Source organism: Haliotis asinina, chromosome 3, assembly GCF_037392515.1.
Source record: "Haliotis asinina isolate JCU_RB_2024 chromosome 3, JCU_Hal_asi_v2, whole genome shotgun sequence".
In the NCBI taxonomy this organism is placed as follows: domain Eukaryota; kingdom Metazoa; phylum Mollusca; class Gastropoda; order Lepetellida; family Haliotidae; genus Haliotis; species Haliotis asinina.
The window spans coordinates 80,235,023-80,256,738 of NC_090282.1; the positions used below are offsets into that span (position 1 = coordinate 80,235,023).

The 21,716-nt window shown below is 41.6% G+C and overlaps 1 protein-coding gene across 2 annotated transcripts; it reads left to right on the plus strand.

The window, feature by feature from the left end:
* The first annotated feature begins 611 nt into the window (after nucleotides 1-611).
* On the plus strand, nucleotides 612-17,548 carry LOC137277129 (uncharacterized). 2 transcript variants are annotated; one of them, XM_067808798.1, is made up of 6 exons: nucleotides 612-1,502; nucleotides 10,856-10,877; nucleotides 14,644-14,787; nucleotides 15,841-16,014; nucleotides 16,316-16,396; nucleotides 16,738-17,548. In XM_067808798.1, exons 1-6 carry the CDS (start codon nucleotides 1,497-1,499, stop codon nucleotides 16,788-16,790), a joined length of 480 nt encoding a protein of 159 aa, XP_067664899.1. In that variant the 5' UTR covers nucleotides 612-1,496; the 3' UTR covers nucleotides 16,791-17,548. The 2 variants fall into 2 exon arrangements, with proteins under 2 accessions (XP_067664899.1, XP_067664898.1); XM_067808797.1 differs by lacking the exon at nucleotides 612-1,502 and adding an exon at nucleotides 5,513-5,925.
* Nucleotides 17,549-21,716: the final 4,168 nt, after the last annotated feature.

A 21,716-nucleotide genomic window follows, 5' to 3' on the forward strand; every position in this document is an offset into this window, starting at 1 on the left:
GAGCCTTTACCAAATTCTGTTTTATCTCAAAACAAATTTCCTTCCATAATAGTGAGATTTATTATTGAAACCACTTCTTTACATTTCTTTCTGAACGTTTAAAGACAGGAAATGTCGGTAAAACTGCAATTAATGCAGCAACACAGATCGGCCAAGCAACACCGCGGTAGAATGTCACGGTAGATACATGACGGTGGGCATCAGCATGGTTCGTGACGACGCTCCTGTCCACCATGTCCGCGTTAATATTACATGTCAGCTTCCTCGTGGAGTGGACGAAGGTCTCGCTCCGTCCCGTCTGCACGTGCTCAACTCAAAGGACGCCTGGCAAATAATGAACTTTATCAATAATTGATCCACATTGTCGCATAACACATTTACCGCCATACCAACCCTGGATGAAAAATATCCATTGAAATTGATTAGTGTTTGATAACACAAGCCCCGGTCGAGTATGTGATGAAATCCCATTACGAATGTTTGGGTTGATGGTTGCAGCAGGTGAATGGTGTCCAAGAGCTCCTGAATCCACAAGAAACATTAAAGAATAATGAGACCCTCGCATGAGCAACGTCACGCTCCATGCATGTTTATGTTGACTACGGTCGCTCAATTCTGGTGACACCGTTGACGTTGCACGCACTTTAACAGCATCGACACCGACGTGAGACAAATAACAGCGCGGACCTCTGATTCTGGAGCCTGATCTGAACTTGTTGAATACAGGCACTGCGGAGGGTGTTTACAGATTAATTTCCATCTAAAGCTCTTGCTGCAAACAGTTCTCCGCGCACGTTCCCGACAATACTACATCATACTTGTTTGTAAATACACTAAAAGCAGCTGTTTTCTATATTTGGACATTATATAATAAATTGTCTTCGATCTTTTAGACAAGGACAAGAAAAGTCTTCGATCTTTGGATCAAGAACGCAGTTCTCTTCGAATTCTTTGGTATAACAAATGAACTGTCTTCGATCTTTGGACAAACAGAGACAGTCACTGTTGTTTGATTACAGGAGAGAAAGCCCTCGATCTTTGCATTTAGTCAAGCAAGTGTATTCGACATTGGATTATACTAAGGTAACCTGTGATGTTTATATTGGAGTGAAGAATTTTCGCGCATTGGGTTCCGGTAGTAGGTGTTCATCTCTGACCTTGCCGTGGATGAAGTAGAGGGAGACAGGATTCCACACAGCCACTGTGCCAAGGATCCTTGAATATATATCAGTACACTGGACAGGGACATCGGCATCCAGTCATCACTTTCGACTTGTACAATTTAAACGGATTGTTGCCTTGAGTTCAAGTAGTGGAACTGCTTCTGACTGAACCGTGTATCGAGTGCCAGTATAGCCTAGCGTGGAGACCTGTTGCATGCACACTCCCTAAAATTGGACATTTGGCCTACGCGCGCGCCTCCTGTCGGACGTATCAAGCATTCTGCCTTCACTCACCTTCACCCGGCTACACTCGGGTGGACATTCGAGATTAGAATGGGGGTAAGTGTTAAGTCTATTTCTCCTGTCTTATCTGTGTACACTGTATACTTGTATTTTGTGAAAGCAATTGTCATTTTGAAGTAATTACAGCTAAGGGGACAGTATTCTTATGCATAACATGCATGTTGGACACTCATATGAATAGAATTTATACATATTCTTACACGTGTACTCATGAGAGAGAGAGAGAGAGAGAGAGAGAGAGAGAGAGAGAGAGAGAGACGCACGATAATACACAAAAGCACACCTACAACCTGTTGCTTGGTATGATTACAAAGTCAGGTTATACTGCTATCAGGCACACTACCATTTTTCTGTTCTGTTAGTCATTTTAGCCATTTGTTAATATCATTCTAGACGTTTCTATGCGAACGGGTTCTTCCTTCCCACATTCCCGTCATCCTCACATATACTCATAAGATTTTGCTGTTTCAATAAACTTCGAAATCCACAAATGAATGATGCTTATATGATGAAATTTGGAAACAAAACACTAAGTGCTATAGTAACCCTTGGTTAAACATACGTTGGGTATTTCACATGCGTGCTGGCGTTTAGGTGATTGACTCTGAGGGCGTGGGTGATGGGACTCAAGTCAACAATGAATGTATAAGAATCTGTACTTTCCTGAGAAAGTGTAATCCCAAATACAACAAGTTATATATCTATTGACATTTTTTAGAAAGCATGGATGGCGAACAAAGGCCTATATCCATGAAGCGTGTCCATCTTAAAGCGCAGTGTTGTGTGAGTCCCCCGTGTTCTGTCAAAATCTCCCCCATGGAGTGAAATGAAACTCACAAACACATTCTGTCAAACTTAAATGAAGCATAAGCCATTAGCCTTATGTTAACATGCCCACCCGACCCCTTCTGCCCTACCCAGCCTTGTTTTGACTCAACGATAGCAACCTAACACTGCACAGAACAATATTAAACGCTAAACAAACACGCTAGTTATTAAACAAGGCCGTGCTCAAACTTGTCAATATCTCCAGTGATTTAGAAAGTATTGTTTGACGTCAACATTGATCTGAACAAACGTTATCAGTTGTCTGACGTGTTCAACATAACGTTGTGAGTCGATACGTGGGTAGTTGTCTGGTTTGTACAACATAATGTCATGTCTTGATACGTGGATAGTTGTCTAGCTTGTGCGACATTAAGTGTTGTCCTGATACATAGGTAATTGCCTGGTGTGTACAACATAAAGTGGTGTCCTGACATGGGGGGTGTTTTCTGGTATATATAGCATAATGTGGTGTCCAGATATGAGGGTAGTTGTCTGGAGTGTACAACACAATGGAGAGTTCTGATATGGGGGTACAACATAATGCGGTGTCCTGGTACGGGGATAGTTGTCTGGTGTGTACAACATGAAGTGGTGTCCTGGTATGAGGGTAGTTGTCTGGTGTGTACAACATAAAGTGGTGTCCTGGTAAATGGGTAGTTGTCTGGTGTGTACAACATGATATGGTGTCCTGGTATGAGGGTAGTTGTCTGGTGTGTACAACATAAAGTGGTGTACTGGTATATGGGTAGTTGTCTGGTTTGTACAGATGATATGGTGTTCGGGTATGAGGGTAGTTGTTTGGTGTGTACAACATGATATGGTGTCCTGGTATGAGGGTAGTTGTCTGGTGTGTACAACATGATATGGTGTCCTGGTATGAGGGTAGTTGTCTGGTGTGTACAACATGATATGGTGTCCTGGTATGAGGGTAGTTGTCTGGTGTGTACAACATGATATGGTGTCCTGGTATGAGGGTAGTTGTCTGGTGTGTACAACATGATATAGTGTCCTGATGTGTATGTAGTTGTCTGATGTGCCCAACATAACGTGACGTCCTAAGCTTGATGTCACAATTATGCCTGACGTTGAACCCCCGTAGCCTCGATCCACATGAACATCCGGGTTATAATGGATCCTCAGCAGCCATGCTTGTCGGAAGCGGAAGCCTACGGGAGGTCAGACAGCCTCATTTGTTTGATGCCAATGTTTACATTGTTTCTCGTGAAACTATTCTCTTCTCTGGAACAGAATTGATTATTTACAGATCACCATTACTTGAGTATTGATGGGTGCAGTGTTAAGCCACTTTTGTTGGATAGTCATACAGCCAGGACAATGAAATCTCAAAGCGGCGTTTTCTGTTTTCTACTTCCATCCCAACGGGAAGACATGATGTCCATGAGATGACACATATGGTGCATGCAGCAAATATTCCTGACACATATATATTGTCAGATTTCCAGGCATTTGATTGGCTGATTATGAAAACTCTGCGGAAATGCTTATTATATGCATTTGTTCATATCTCGATCACAAGAATATCGTTCCCGTTTATAGGGGTGGGGGTGGGGTATGCAGGGGTGCTCACCCCCGACCCCCATCCTTATGAAATGACCGTTGGAGCTTTCGTGAAAATGAAGTGTGCACCCACCCCCCTTTCTCAGTATAGTGCTCTCCCCTTTCTCAAATAACTGTATCTGCCCTAGGATAACAAATCTTATAACTTCAAATTTATACACTGAATAATTTCTAAAAATGTTCTGAAGAGGACCGGTAAGCAACAAGTGGTGTTTAACTTCAGTTGACACTGCCCTTCCACCCGTGCTGGACCGGGTTAAAATTGGTCTTGAGTAACCCATGCTTGTCGTAAGAGGCGACTAACAGATGATGGTCAGGGTCGCTGACTTAGTTGACACATGTCATCGTGTCCCAACTGAACGATGCTCGTGATGTTGATCACTGGATTGTCTGGTCCAGACTCCATTACTTACAGACTGCTGCCATTATAGCTGGAATATTGCCGAGGGTGGCGTAAAACAACATGCAACCAACCTGTGTCCTTGAAGGATGATGTCAGCTAGCGGCGAGCTCCATGGCCGCTTAACTGTTCGCGTTCATCTGCGCTATCGTTAGTGCACATTTAACACAAAATGTTCGGATTCAACCATTACAATCAACAACATTGCAAACCCCTCCATACATATGGTTTTGAGGTAGCATCTTCGTTTTGTAGCATCACAAATTTGATGCTAACCTCAAGTGAGTTTAGTTTTACGCTGCACTCACTGACATTTCAAATTTATGGCGACGGTCTGTATATAATCGAGTCTGCACAGACAATCCAGTGATCCACAGCTTTTGCATCAATCTGCGCAACTGGGAACCGATGATATGTGTCAACCAAGTAAACGAGCCTGACAACCCGATGCCGTTAGTCGCCTCGCAAGACAAGCATGGGTTACTCAAGACCAACATTCTAACCCGGACCTTCACGGGTAGCTTTACTTCAGAGATTCTGCTCATCGCTGACTATTTGACAACTGTCAGAAATAATTAACTTGAAGTGAGTGCATTATATTGTAATTACTGATTGTATTGTAGGGTTCACAAATGGTATAATTAGTCTGCAGAACAAACTCAAGGACTCCACTTCCACTGGCGAGAACTTGAACAATTCGGCTACCCTATTTTCAACCCATTGTGCTTGAGTGCAAGGACTGACATGACGCGGGACTGCACGAGGCTGTGTGCACTCTCCAGCCTGACGCTTGACAATCGATTGCTAGTGCCGTCTAGGATGACACCCTTTAATCACCAGGTAGAGTACGGGAAACATCCGAGTCCTAGATGCAGTCAGCGGCCATTTGGACGAAGTCAGTCTTATCTCGATTTACTGCTGCAGGGTGACAGTTTTAGAAACCGAGCATTATGTATAATAAACGATCTCAAACAAAACCTGTGCGTGCCGCTTCCACATGAATAATAAAGGGGTGCTATATGTTCTTTTGGTCTTTTTTTTTTTTGTTTTTGTTTTTTTTTTTGTTTTGTTTTTAGCTGCCTTGTCATTTTAAAACGTGCTTCTAAAGAGAGTTGTTCTCGATTTGCTAAATATGTTGGTCTCTTTTCAGAATAAATAAATTAAACTGTAAAATCTTATCGAACATGTTCAAACACCCAGGGTTACTAAGCAACCAAGCACAACTCAGTGACTGAACTCTAAACCAGGTCTATAATTACGACCGACCGACACATGCCTGCTTAACCCACCGATGTTATTAATCCCCCTGCTGTAATCAATGAGGTGCATGATAAATATACAAAACAATAGTTTGCGGAGTGGATAAACCGCCTGCTAGTGAATCGGGAGAGGATTATGTCAAGTAGGACCCGATTGGAATTACCTTGGCGTGACGATTGTGGATTAACGCTTATAGTTCATACAACTGTGAGATGGTACACACGGGTTACCTCATTTAGCTGTGGGTGCATGCAGTATACCACACGATTTGGAACTGCGACTAAGTACTGACGGTTCTCAGACAGATGTGACGTGTGGTAGAAGGACAGTCTGAAGTACACATCGTCCTGGCGTTAGTACTGCAGGATAACTTCCTGCGTTCGCATTATGGAGGTAGGTACCTGTTGCGAGGTGCCCGTTATTGTTATTTCAGTTATGTTTAATTAGAATTAGTCTCAAAATCGGAAATAACGTTATTACGATCATATTAGCAACTTAAAGGAGATCTAATTTAATTCCATTGCACAATAAATAGGTGCGTCCCAACGACAAAGTATAGTGCACCTCTCAGTTCCAACGCTGTAAACTGGGTTCCACTCCGTTATTTATGCAATTACACGTTTTCACATGGCCTATATGTCACACAAACCCCAAAACAAAACAAGCTCAGATCATCCCATTTCTCTGCTTGGCTTACACTCGACAGTTTAAGGATTCCTTAATATATAACTAAGGATCGATCCGCGAGTTCCGCCATCAATCATACTTGTCGTGCCTATACCTGCGCTGGTTGGTTGACCTCGGAGAAGTGATTTTTCTTTCTTTCTTTGTTTGTTTGTTTGTTTGTTTGTTTTTGATGGGTGTGTGTGTTTTGTTTTGTTTTTGTTTTGTTTTTTATTTTCTCCAGTATTAAGGTGACGACGCGTCACAATAGCACAATATTACATGACTGAATCTTAAATCCTCATGAAACGTCAGATTTCAAATCCTGTTGAGTACAGAGGTTTCAGGACCATTTGTCTTATTTATGGTTTGAGCACCTATCCCTATTTCGAGATATCTAATCATTCATCCGTTCTCATTTGGACCTAAATGGATCACAGAATGGACCACAGTTGTTATTGAACACTCCTCAAGCAGTCTCAGATCCGTTTCGCTCACAAACCTCATGAGAAACTTTGCCTGTCCACTCTACATTTCTGGTGCATTTGTTGCGCCGAGGTAGGTGCAGCCATCATATACAGCTGTCATCATTACAGGTCACGTTTAACTTTAAAGGGAGATAAGTCTCTAGTGGAATAGTCGAATAATTCCTTTTATGCACTAACAATGTTAAACGCAGTGATGTCCAATGCTGTTCCTTGCCATGCTAAGGTTGCCTGGCCTCATTTAGCTGACACCCTATCTAACTCATATCAAACACACCTGGTCCAGGAGATTAACTTGAGCTTTAACCAAATTGCAATTGCTACTTGTCACGCTTGCTTCGACAGTCGTGGGCTCTGTGCTAATATGTGAAGAAAGTAATATGAAAGTCGGGTTTGGGGACACCATGTTTTGTATGCAGGGGGTCAGATGACTTAATAACATATATTTGCTGGCTTCAAGGGTCAAAGTACTCAAGAGATTTGCTGCCGTCAGCTTGTCCCTGATCAACAGATTAGTGGGTGACGAGATGAGAGGGTGTGCTTTGTTCGGGTGTGACTCTACCAAGGTTTGTCAAAAGATGGAATGGTGTGATTTGTACATCCTTCCAGGGAGGGTGTGACTTTTACGGGTGCGACTGTACCAATGTGTGTGACGAGATGGGTGTGTGTGATTTGTACGGATATTGACTGTTTCAGGGTGCGTGACGAGATGGGAGGGTGTGATTTGTACGGGTGTGTGACGAGATGGGAGGAGGTGATTTGTACGGGTGCGATTGTACCAGGGTGCGGGTAGACATGGGAAGATATGATTTGTTCGGGTGTGACTGTATCAAGGTGCGGAGGATGTGATTTGTACGGGTGTGACAGTACCAGGATGGGATGAGATGAGAAGATGCGATTTGTACCGGTGTGGGTGTACCAGGGTTTGCCACAAGATTGAAGGGTGTGATTTGTACGGGTGTGACAGTATGAGGGTGGTGACGAGATGGAAGGTTGTGATTTGTACTGGTGTGACTGTACCAAAGTTCGTGACAATATGGAAAGATGTGATTTGTACGGGTGTAACTGTACCAGGGTTAGTCATGAAATGGGAGGATGTTCATCCGAGAGAAATGTAATGTCAGATATACAGCCGGCAAAGAAAAACTCTTTAATAAACAACATATACAATATAAATGTTTCCAATAGCCTGAGAAGCAGAGGACGCTAACAGACACGTTCGATAAATGTCACACGAGAGACTTCTGGATAATGATTAGTAGATTAACTTTCGTTCACGATCGTACAGGTTAACTACCCTTTGAGGTCAGGGACACTGAAATAAATATTGTTTGCGATCCCAGCTCTGTCCTTGAAAGGGCGACTTTGAATATTTATACGGGTACAATCTACTTTGATAGTAATTGTTATAATGAACTCCTGGATAATTCAATACAATAATTATCAAATGTTCAAATTCAAGGTGAAGTATAAAACAGATTGTGATATCTTGATGGGTGTGGAAGGAAGCAGCAGAGCGCACTAAATCTACAAAGGCGTCGAGTATCGATAATCTTCCTGCTCAGTGTCTGAAAACCAGTCTGTGTGGGCATATTGTTTGAAAATATGACTCACTGATTTAATAATGGTGTTGACTGCATAGAAACAGTGTAACATATATCATGCTTTTGTGGAATCCGACTGCCAAGATGTTATTATCACACAGGTATTTCTTTAATGTCTGTACCCTGTACAATTTATTGCGACATTATAGCACATGATTAAGTGAGTGGTGTTTAAGAATGTTATTTTAGCTGAGAAGCTTATTGGTGTGGGAAACACAGAGCTGTCTTGTATGCTGTTACAGTAGTTGTATTGTTATAAAAAATATATAGACTTTTGAACAATCAAAATTGTCCAAAAAAGTATGTATTGTCTATACGAAAAAGGCGTTAGGTATTGTTTTATGGCTTAAAATACTTTTAAATGGCAAAAATGAGGGGAAAACGTTTGAAGATCTTTAATCTGTTTATACAACAAAGTGGTCGTAAGCGTCAATAGTTTGCTTTGAACCTGGTTTCACTGCCAAAGGGACTAAAGCAAGGGTGTCTTATCACACCATTGTTCTCTGTTTACATTAACGACCTGGCAGCCAATATTAAAAGAGTGAAATGTGGTCTTGATGTGAATGATTTAAGTACTGTTCTGATGGCTAAAGAAGTCTTTGCTTTTCCCTCCCAAGGACAACACATGGCAAATATGCAGCTTGTATGTTGTATATATACCCAGAAAAACTAAGATTATTCAGGCTAAATTGGCTAGTCGAATGTTATAAGGTATAAGGTCACTGGCTACGTTTGTCAGTGTAAACTGTCACTGGCTGTGCATAGTGTACAGTATTTTAACGACGGAGTTTAACGTCAGTGAAAACAATATACCCATAAATATAACATCACTGATTATCCCATACCCATGAGTGTGACATCACTGATTATCCTATACCTATGAGACTAACGTCACTGATTAGCCTATACCCATGAGTGTGACGTCACTGATTATCCTATACCTATGAGTATGACGTCACTGCTTAGCCTTTATCCACGATGTTATGACACATTATAGCTAAAATGGACAGAATTATCATTAAAACGCCCGCACGTTATCAGAATTGAGCGTGCCACTGTTATGAGGGTAATGCTATTTTTCAGGGCATTAATATTTGCAGAAGCCCGAGGTCTTTCATTAACTGAAAAGACCTCGGGCTTCTGCAATTGATAATGCCCTGAAAAATAGCGCTACCGTTATTATAGCTAAAATGAATAGAATTTTTAATAAAATAATAATAAAAACAGCGGCATCGGTTTAGAAGCATTTACTGCCAACAACAAAACGACGGAGGTCACTGACACATTTCACAAACATAGACACGTCATAGAACAACACAGATGACGTCACTATTGAGTGACGACATTCGTGCGAGGTTTCTACGTGTCAGTACGCAGTAAATAGTCTTGCAGTTTCCGGGAATCTAATACCATTTGATCATGTTTTTCAACCAATCAGATTACAGAACACAGTGACTTTTAGTTTACAATCGACCTTGACCTCTGCTCATACTACCATTATCAAGTTACAGTGGACAGTTCATTTCTGATAACGTGCGGTCGTTTTAATGATAATTCTATCCATTTTAGCTATAATATAAGGGTAACGCTATTTTTCAGGGCATTATCATTTGCAGAAGCCCGAGGTCTTTCATTAACTGCCCGACGAAATCATAGATTTTTTAAGCAGCGATATCTTCAACGGGCGGGTAATAAAACCACGTACATTTGTCAGTATGAAGCAAGGTCTGTGTGTCAGTACACGTATACAACCAGACATACCCTTACGGTAAACCTACCAGATAGCCTATTGTTGTCAATCTCTCGCATTTCACCAATCAATCATGTCGTGGAATCCGTGTGGGGTAGATGTTCCATCGCTTGACACGTGTAATCGATGACAGTGGCAAAGAGGCTTTTAACTCTGTTGTTTATATTCCGGCTCAGCAGGTTGCGGAGATGCATAAAAAGCCCCGGGAACATGCAATGTCCATCATTGTTTAGGAACTGCAGCTTCTGCGCAGATTAGTTAGGGTGATATATGCTTTCACATGGCGCGTGGACGCGGGGTTAAAAGCTGCTGAACCAGTGGCTTGCACCAGCGCATGTGGATGTTTAGAAACAAGGATGCACGCAACTGTCAAAGAATGTTTAACTGGTAAACATCCCAGTGCACTGAGTGTAATAAATCATCAGATAATTGCTACTACAATCGCGCGCCATTGTATTGCCGCTGTCTACCGCAGTAACTACAACAACGACGTATGTTGCTATTATCACTCACAGAGAAACAACTACATCTACTACGACCGTTACTACTGCACCAAATACGCCGTCGGCAGCTGTTCAATATCTCATTCACTACAGCAACTACATATGATACAACTGCTCCGATATTATAACTACTGCGGCTATTACTACAACTCACTACTACAACGGATATGTCTACTACGACTTTTACTACTGCAACATCTGCGACGATGGCTCTCATTACAAATCACTTACATGCTCATTCTGAACTGTCCTGAACAAGCCATAAACGTGATGGTGTTTCGTTTGTGATGGTTTCTAAAACGTCTTTGTATTTTTCAGGTTACAGATCAGCAGAAAAAAGGTAGGTGCTGGCAAGGTGCTCACTGGGTAGATGACGTGTCGCCATCCCAAAAATGTGCATTGTGCAGCTTCCTAGTGGACCATTGAAACCTCAGCAATACCGCTAGAACATGCTGCCTGTGGCGTAAAACAGCATTGGTTCACAAGCACTCACGCTCCTGTAATTTTGCGTGACGCATGTCGGGGGTGTACTCTGACACACAGCAAGGCTATACAAAGTATTTGGCATATGTTGTTGGTTCACAGTGTCTGAAATATGTTAAGGAGATTGTCTTACGTACAGGAATATAGCGGGTCGTATAATGTGGCTTTGTCGGGTTTGTGATTGCCTATGTTGTATGAACTGTATTCACGGTTGACTATCTGTTTGACGTCTTCGTGGTATAGCATGTCACCCTGTCTTCCCTGCGGCATTATCTAGCTTGTCAGATCCAGGGATATCGGGTTCCTGGAGTTTTGACTTCCTCTAATATCTCGTATGCACATATAGTCTGGTTCATAATTATTGAGAATTTTTCTTCTTACTTTGAGCTATCCTAACACCTCAACTGATTCACTGATACTTAAAACTAAGTAATGGTATAAGGGAGGTAACTCATCTTGGCCTACTGAGTATAGTACAATTAGAGTTACCTCCCCTGAATTTGTAGCAGACGTCATTTTCCTCAGCACTGTCAACAATGTCTGCTGAAGATAAAAGAAGGTTGATTTTTGAGTTGTGTAATCAAGGAATTGATGATGTAAATACATTGGCAGAGAGAACAGGAACTCCTCTTTCTACTGTGTATAGGATTTGGAAGAATTTTAGAGAGGGAAAGGATTTTGGGCACCAGAAAGGAGCAGGGAGACCCAGAAAATTGGACTTCTCAGATCGCGTCCGGCTGGGAATTTTAGTGTCTAAAAAGCAAAGGGCAAGCATATCCAACATCAGGTATGAAATGATAGAAAGGGGATCAACAGTTGTATCAAAATCTACAGTTAAAAGAAATTTGATTGATCTTGGATGGGAGAAAAAGACTGGAATTCCTTCTCCTCTCATGAAACAAGAACATAAAGACAGGCGTGTTGAGTGGTGTTTGGCACATGAATACTTTGACTGGGAAAATGTGATTTTTACTGATGAAAGCTCAATATGGGTATATCCCAATAATGTGAAAATATGGACAAAGTCTGCGTCAGCACCGTTGTATCGACGACCTAAATACAGCCCAAAGTTTCATGTATGGGGAGGGATATCCTTATTAGGAACGACCCCGCTGTGTGTGTTTGAGGGAAATCTGACAAGTCAACGCTACACTAACATATTAGATAATTTTCTCCTTCCAAGTGCACATGTGTTTTATGGAAATGACTGGATTTTGCAGCAAGATAATGTTCCTAAACACACCGCAAAACATGCCAAGCAGTGGTTTCAGGAGAAAAATGTGACTGCATTACCATTTCCTGCATATAGTCCTGACTTAAATCCCATAGAGAACATTTGGGGGATGATGAAGGAATGTGTGAATCAAAAGGGGTTGACAAAAATTGAAGACATGAAGAGAGAAGTGGTCCGATACTGGGACAGCATAACTCACGAGACACTAACCTCTCTGATAGGAAGTATGCCTATCCGTCTTAGACTGTGCCGTGAAGCTCAAGGAGACTTGATAAAATATTAAATTGTTACCTACACAACATGAAAAGGTCAGTTCACTTTCACAATACATTCAATTTTATCTGATTTGTTCTCGTTTAATAATATGAAATGCTTTAGCTATTCTCAATAATTTTGAACCATACTGTATATAGTGTTCTTTATACTACACACGTGAAGCCCACCACCATCCCCTTTGAACCAGCCAAAAAGAACAAAGACAAGTCTAAAACATTCAAATATTGTATTATTTAGCAAAGAGAGCAAGTTATACGCAATTCAATTTCACAATACCGATGTCAAATGCAATGCAAATGAGATAAACTCTAAGGCAGTGGGTCACAAAATATATAGTAAACTCACCAGAGTCTTAGTGCGAGAGAATGTAACACCGCCAACGGTCAGACAGAGGCTATGCTGACGGATGTTGATGATGTATAAAACAAACCCAAGAGGAGGTAACTCTAAAGCACTTCCGGAAAGCCAACTGCCAAAACCCTAAAAATGCTGACCATCGATTATACGAAATGTGACCCATCATAATTATTATTCAAAACACTAAACGTTGTGAGCCAGTAATAATTATTACTTAATTAATAACAAAATATACAGAAAAAAACACACTCGTAACACTATCTTCTAAACGTTAACGACAGCCGTTGAGACGTCGTGAAAACGCATACCTCCAGGAAATGATCCAAGGAGATCAACCCTTAATGGTGCCTCGTTGCTGGTGTAGGGTTGTGTTTCTTATGATTTAATGCTCACAATGGTCAATGCTGTCATAAGGAATGCTGGAAACCGCCCTTGTGCCACATTTTGATGACTATTCTTTTACTATTCGTCAGTGTTCATTAACGACAAATCAAACCCTCGCTGTTCTCTTCGCTACCTACCATTCGTGAAACACCTCTATGGAAACATCACCATGGCCCACTAGGTGCCAGGATGTAAATCCCCATCGAATATATCTTGGAGCCAAGTTCCCGATCCCCCCGTTCAAAATGTGCAGGTATGGATGCAGGCAATCCAATGGGAATGGCACACCAAGGAAACAGTCGGATTCGACGCTTGATTGCCTGTATGGGTAGAATGTCAGATGTTGTCCGTGGTGGCTACTCCAAGTATAGCGGTGGGCAGTTATAGTCCCTGCTATCATTATTTGACGACTGTCGACAGCCAGGTTCGGTGTCAATACTAACCAGGCATAGTTGATATTCACATCTGTATTGTATTTCTCTGAGATTTGCCGGCAAACTGTTACCAAGTAACATATTGTACAGTTACTGTTTGTATATGCTGAATTTTGTTTTAATAGCATATACGACAACTGCCAGAGTTTTCTTAATTGTGTAAAATTGCAGACGGTGCATGATTAATTCTCATGTGTGTAATACCACACAAACGGCATCAATCACAACTAACACATGCAATACGCACCAACTGACTCTGCGCTGCTATGCAGGATCATCCCGCTGGTGTCGACATGACACGCCGCCAGTTGAAATCCACTTAAGCATTTAGTTACTGCTTTTAACAAACTTCCGCTTCCTGGTGCATGTTCTCTAACAATTAGTCTCAAATATCCACCTAACACAGACGATTAGTTTATTTTCCGGATTAGTAAATAGAAAATCGATTAACAAAGAACTTGTTTAAAGATTATTTCTGATATGGAATTTAAAAAATGAAACAGGATAATGTCATTGCCAGTAGCAAATAAGGAACATCGATTCTTCATCAGTCTAAATGTACCATCTATCCAGCCGGTTAGAACACTTAATGGCATTATAGGGACGAATCGGTCCTAATGCTATTTTATCGTTGTGATCTATTGCTTTTGGTGTGGCTGCATGGAAAACAACACATGAATCATAGGTTTGTATATGTTCATGGACTCCGTGAACATCCATGTGGTTAGGACTGGTCATAAGCAACAAGAACAGACAGCTAACAAGGTCGGGTGGTCGGGTTCTCTATCTTACAATGTGAGGATGCCTATCCCTCTTATGATCAGGTTCGCTTAAACTATATTCTGAATTGTACCGAGAATGTGTTCAGAAATTAATTTTCAGTTGTTCTTGAGAATTCGTAAGATGCTGAAGTCCGCGTGGTACAATGTTTTCAACAGAAATCCAAGAGACGTTTGATCTGTTTGATGTTGACCATGACGGTAGAGTTACCACCAAAGAGATGGGCACCATCATCCGGGCATTCTTCATCGTGGCCAATGACGGGCAGCTGCGGGCCTTCCTAGACAGGCTTGATAAAAATGGTAAGGAATCCTTGCGAAATGTTTAATGGTAAGGCAGTCAGGAGGAGTAAGTTCAAAATATTCAGACTAGATCTAAGCATCCATCCCCCACACACATCAACACAAATATCCACGTTTGCATCCATCCCCCACACACATCAACACAAATATCCACGTTTGCATCCATCCCCCACACACATCAACACAAATATCCACGTTTGCATCCATCCCCCACACACATCAACACAAATATCCACGTTTGCATCCATCCCCACACGCACGCATCAGCCCAAATATCCACGTTTGCATCCATCCCCCACACACATCAACACAAATATCCACGTTTGCATCCATCCCCCACACACATCAACACAAATATCCACGTTTGCATCCATCCCCCACACACATCAACACAAATATCCACGTTTGCATCCATCCCCACACGCACGCATCAGCCCAAATATCCATCACCATATCAAAGCATATATCCACCCATCCAAGCACGCATCCATGCATCCATCCAAGCACTCATTCATGCACCAATCCAAGCACGCATCCTCGAACACATCCGGTACCGTCTATTTCATAAATTCAGCATCTCTGTTTTTCGGTTTACGCACTTTAAGAAAAATCATAGAAACCGGGTTGTTCGCATTTAACTAATCAGTGTCTGGTTGACCGAGGACCCGTGTAGGTCTCGGGGTAAAACAGGCCTTCAGCAACCCATGCTTGCCATAAAAGACGACTACGCTTGTCGTAAGTGGCGACTAACGGGACCGGGTGGTCAGGCCCACTGACTTGGTTGACACATATCATCGGTTCCCAATTGCGCAGATCGATGCTCATGTTGTTGATCACTGGATTGTCTGATCCAGACTCGATGATTGACAGACCACCGCCATATAGCTGGATTATTGCTGAGTGCGGCGTAAAACTCAACTCACTCACTCACTGGTTGACCGGGTCTTCCACACACATGGCAGCGTGTACTGGTCACTGGGTTTCTGGTCAGTTGTGTAGGGGGATAGTTCGTAGGCTGAGTGGGTTAGACTGACATCGTTGCCACTGTTGTAGGAGATGGATACGTCGACTACGCCGACTTTGAGCGTTTCATGGTTGAGGAGGAACTGACGACGGTGTGCCGGGATGAGATGGATGACGACCTCTCTGCAGCCTTCCAAGTCTTTGACAAAGACGGAAACGGCTTCATCGACGCCGATGAATTCAAGGACGTCATGGTCAACCTGGGTGCGTGCTAAACACAACAAATTTACCTGATTACAAGCTATGTCACTTGCGTATAAACAGTCGTTACTACGTATTCCGTATGACAAGGTCTTTATCCTCGATTGGTTCCAGTGAGTCTACATACTGAATATTACATACATATTTTGGTAGGAAATCGTATTTTGTAGTTGATGTGGTTATAACGAACGTGGCTGCGGCGTATATTCGGTAAAAACGGACTCTGTACGGTTTTATGAAACAAGTGGTGCTGGTCCTTTGTGATTCTGTACATGGACTTAATGCGGACACATTTTGGCAACAGGAGACAAGATGACAACGGAGGAGGTGGAGGCGTTGATGAAGGAGGCTGACACTGACGGGGACGGAAAGATCGACTACACAGGTACTTAGAGCATGTGCACTAGCATTAATTAGACATGTATTTCACTGGCGATGTTTTGTCAGTGTTATTATAGTTCTTGGAACAAACAAACGTGTCTCTTGAAAGCGGACTTAGTTCCCCAAACTGATCTCACTGCAACGCTTCTGTCACGTCTTTGTAAAAGCTATGTTGGCAGTAGTGTTTTCCGTTGATTTCTCCTGTAAACTCACACCTAGCCATGTTACACAGTTAAGATCTTGTAACGATTCAAATAAGTTGAATAAGTGTTAAATCGCTCTGTCTATAGATTTGAGAGATTGTGCACTTGATAATGTTCTCTATTTGGGGGTTCCTTGTTTCAGAATTTTGCAGGCACATGAAGAGAAACATTCTCCTTGAAGACGGCAAGGGATAGTGACGGAATGTAAACGAAAACTGTGTACATCGAGACTAATTGATATGTTGAACTGTTGCTCAAGACAAACTATAATGCCGCAGATTTAATGGTAAACTTACAGGATATATCACAGTCACTACATCATTGCCAACATCTCATCCTTATCATAATCTATTTCGTTTTTATGATTCCATATTTTCATGTCTCCCAGTATCGCTCTGTAGACATGCGAGATAATACAAGCCACCATTCCGCACATTGATAAAAAGACGGTGGGGGTGATGAAAATAGGTGGGGAGGGGGTTGGGGGTGTCACCCATGTGTTCTAGGGAGACAAGGAGGGTCAGCGATTATGCGACTATTTCATACACATGCGCGGTGTTGGGGTGGGTTGTTCAGAAATTTTGTACATTGAGACATTTAAGTTAATTGCTTAAAAATATTAGAAGTGGGGATAGGGTACTGATTTTGTACTTGGTACATAAATTTTAGGGATGGCGCGTGTGTGTGCGTGGAGGGGGGTGGGGGTGGGGATTGTCATCATGCGATACGGCTGAAATAATGCCGATGCGATTTTAATGTATCACTCACTCACTCAGAATATGCCTTTGTTGTAGGACATTGTGTTTTGGTATTAAATTTTATGTATGAAGTGTACTATAATCTCTGCTCTCCAATTATTCTCTGGATGCTACTAATATTCCACATATGTGTATATTCACATCACACAATTTTATTTTACTCTAACTTGAGTTTCAAATAAAATGTTTTTGGAATCCTTGTGCTCTTACATGAAAACCCTTGTCACATCTGTCAGTAAAGTGTGTGACTACTGTTTTCAGGATCCAGCAATGTACAGTCTAAGTAAACTTAGTCTCAGTGTATTTCGTTACACTCAACCACTGAGTCTAACAAAACTTAGTAGCAGGTCGCGTCAGGTAACCTTTGAGCGACCATTCGTAACTACTCGTGTCATTCCGGCAAGCCGGATGGAGCGATGGCGTCTTCTTGTAGGTCACGGAAAGAGACGAGTAGTTACGAATGTTGAGCGACCAATGACCGTCCAATCAAACGCGAGACGGTTAAATAGATTTAACCAATCAGACAATGGCTACTATTCAGGGATCGGAGGGACTTTCAAAATATTCAGGTCACTGGCACAGATCTCTCCACAAACAAAAATCCGCTTATAACACAGTTATTTGATGTGCAGTATATACGCTTTGGGGTTTCTGACATGCTTACCATTACCTAATATTTCCGCAAGATGACATCCTTGAATATTGCCAAAATCACTACTTTCAGCGACTGTTTACTCACGTTGCCATGGTTGTACGTACGCCGTGTGCATCACCCGGAAGCAAGCGTACGCTAAATAGCATTCGGAATCGTTCGGGTACGAACCTTTTTGAGATAAAACGTTCAAAAGGTATGTGCGAATGTCCACTTTCGCGATTTGGTAAGCTGTGTTTTGATTGGTCAATCTCAAAGGTTACCTGACGCGACCTCCCATTAGGTTTTGTTAGACTCAGAAGTGGAGTGTAACGAAAAGTACTGAAGATAAGTTTACTTAGACTGCAGCAATGCACTTCACACATCATAACCAACCAACCAACCACCTGCTAACATTTGTTCTTACATGAATACCCCTTATCGCATCTGTCAGACTACTGTTTTCAGGATCCAGCAATGCACTTCACACATCACAACCACCCATTCAACCACCTTGCTGAAATACGTAGGTTGCAGTGTGACCCTACAGAAACTAGTGCAGCCCCATCCTGCCGTATGCCAATCAAGTCTGGGTCAAGCCTCCTAATAAAAGTCTAGTTAATCAAGTCATGCATAGTAATCAGATTTAGATCATCAAGTCTGGGTCAGATATACTGATCAAATCTAGTTAATCAAGTCTGGGTCAAGTAATCTAATCAGCTCTGGTTAATCAAGTCTGGACAAAGCCTACTCATCACCTCTAGCTAATCAAGTCTGGATGAAGTATACTAATCAGTTCATATTGATTTAGTCTGGGTCAGGCATACTAATCAAATCTAGCAAATCAAGTGTGGGTCAGGCACAATAATCAAATCTAGCTAATCAAGTCTGGGCCAGGGATACTAATCAACTCTGGTTCATTAAGTCAACAAAGCCTCCTAATCACATCTAGCTCATCATGTCTGGGTCAGTCATACTAATCAAAGCTAGCTAATCAAGTCTGGGTCAGGCATACTAATGAAATCTAGCTAATCAGGTGTGGGTCAGGCATACTAATCAGATCTAGTTAATCAAGTATGAGTCAGGTATACTAATCAAGTCTAGTCATTCATATCTGGGTCAGGCATACTAATCAAAGCTAGCTAATCAAGTCTGGGTCAGGCATACTAATGAAATCTAGCTAATCAAGTGTGGGTCAGACATACTAATCAGATCTAGTTAATCAAGTATGAGTCAGGTATACTAATCAAGTCTAGTCATTCATATCTTGGTCAGGCATACTAATCAAATCTACCTAATCAAGTCTGGGTCAGGCATACTAATGAAATCTAGCTAATCAAGTGTGGGTCAGGCATACTAATCAGATCTAGTTAATCAAGTATGAGTCAGGTATACTAATCAAGTCTAGTCATTCATATCTGGGTCAGGCATACTAATGAAATCTAGCTAATCAAGTCTGGGTCAGGCATACTAATGAAATCTAGCTAATCAAGTGTGGTTCAGGCATACTAATCAGATCTAGTTAATCAAGTATGAGTCAGGTATACTAATCAAGTCTAGTCATTCATATCTGGGTCAGGCATACTAATGAAATCTAGCTAATCAAGTCTGGGTCAGGCATACTAATGAAATCTAGCTAATCAAGTGTGGGTCAGGCATACTAATCAGATCTAGTTAATCAAGTATGAGTCAGGTATACTAATCAAGTCTAGTCATTCATATCTGGGTCAGGCATACTAATCAAAGCTAGCTAATCAAGTCTGGGTCAGGCATACTAATGAAATCTAGCTAATCAAGTGTGGGTCAGGCATACTAATCAGATCTAGTTAATCAAGTATGAGTCAGGCATACTAATCAAGTCTAGTCATTCATATCTGGGTCAGTCATACTAATCAAATCTACCTAATCAAGTCTGGGTCAGGCATACTTATCGAATCAAGCTAATCAAGTCTGGGCCAGGCATACTAATGAAATCTAGCTACCGGTAATCAAGTGTGGGCCAGACACAATAATCAAATCTAGCCATTCATGTCTGGGTTAGGCATACTAATTGCTTCTTATTAATAGGGTCTGGGTCAGGCATAATGACCACATCTAGCTCATCAAGTCTAGGTCAGGCATACTAATCATGTTTAGCCATTCAAGTCTGGTCAGGCGTACTAATCAAATCTGGTTAATCAAGCCTGGGTCAGGCATACTAATCAAATCTTAGCTAATCAAGTCTGGATCAAGTATACTAATCAATTCTTACTAATTCGGCCTGGGTCTGACATAATGAACACATCTAGCTTATCAAGTATGGGTCCATCCTCGATATCTCCAGGGTCTACGTTCCGAAAAGTCTCCTCTATACCCTGGATGCATCTACGGCTCAGCCCGATAAATTTATTACCTCCCTTGGCTGGCTTTTTATCCAATCAGGTGTCTGCGCTGGGAAGTTGAGCGAACCAATCACAACTCACTTTCGCTTTTTATATTCTCTAACCAATTAAACTTGGCACATAGGTTCTCTGAAAGTATTAGATGGATTTCTTGCATATGTTTTAAAAAAGGTTTCGGACCTATAAAGTTGCATGTATGATTTCCCGAAATTGTGATTCGTACGGCGAGCAAACCTTCGCAGTTGCAACTGCTACCTTTGTTGACAATGGCAAGTTCGGTTATAACGGCGACCACTCTGATTGGCTACTGTGAGAAAGCGGAGTCAGCAAAGGGAGGTAATAAAATTATCGGGCCGACCCGGAGATGCGTCCAGGGTATAGTGGAGACTTTTCGGAACGTATACCCTGGAGATATCGAGGATGGTATGGGTCAGGCATACTAATAAAATCTAGCTAATCAAGTCTGGCATTCCAATCAAATCTAGTCAATCAGGTCTGGGTCAGGCATACTAATCAAATCTAGTTAATCAAGTCTGAAAAAGGCATAGTAATCAAATCTAGTTTATCAGGTCTGGGTCAGGCATACTTGTTCAAGTCTCAGCAAGATATTCTTACATTTTATTGTCATTAACTCAGGTCAAGGCAGAGGTAGCCAAGTATCTTCTGATGGCCGTCTAGTAATAAGGGAATAAAACGGGCTGATGAGCTAAGAATCAGTACAATATGTAGATGTTTATTCATGTGACACTTTGACATGGCATCACAGGCAGGGTTCTGGCAGATTTATCAACGGTCTGATAGACGTCTTCAATGACCAGCCTCTGTGTCTTTCTTTATGTTTCGCAATGCCTTTGACTTAAGTTGTTATATGGGACATGTCACAATTGTTAGCAGTTTATAAATCTTATGTTTTCTAATAATTTCTGAGCCAATTATGAGAAATATCAAATCTAAAATGTGTGTTGTGTTTAATTTCATGCTATGAATTTTCAGTGGTTCAGAAAGACAACTAAAACTTTCAGGACCCAACGTCCAGTTTCTTTGAAATGCCATTCGTGATCACTGCACAGGTAACATGAAGAGGGCTATGTCAGGACTGGTACATGCAGACTGACTCTCACCCTGCCACTATCTATACATCACTATCATTGTTGACTTCAACTGCTTTCATCACAGAACCTGTCTTGGATTTGTTGGCGCCATCAAATACATACATTACGTTATGGGGAAACAAACGCTGTAACTAGAACAAACATACAGACAAGTGCACCAACAAACACAGAACTACACAACACTAGACATAATGAGATCAGCATGTTTATTTATGAAATATACAACTTGTAAACAACAC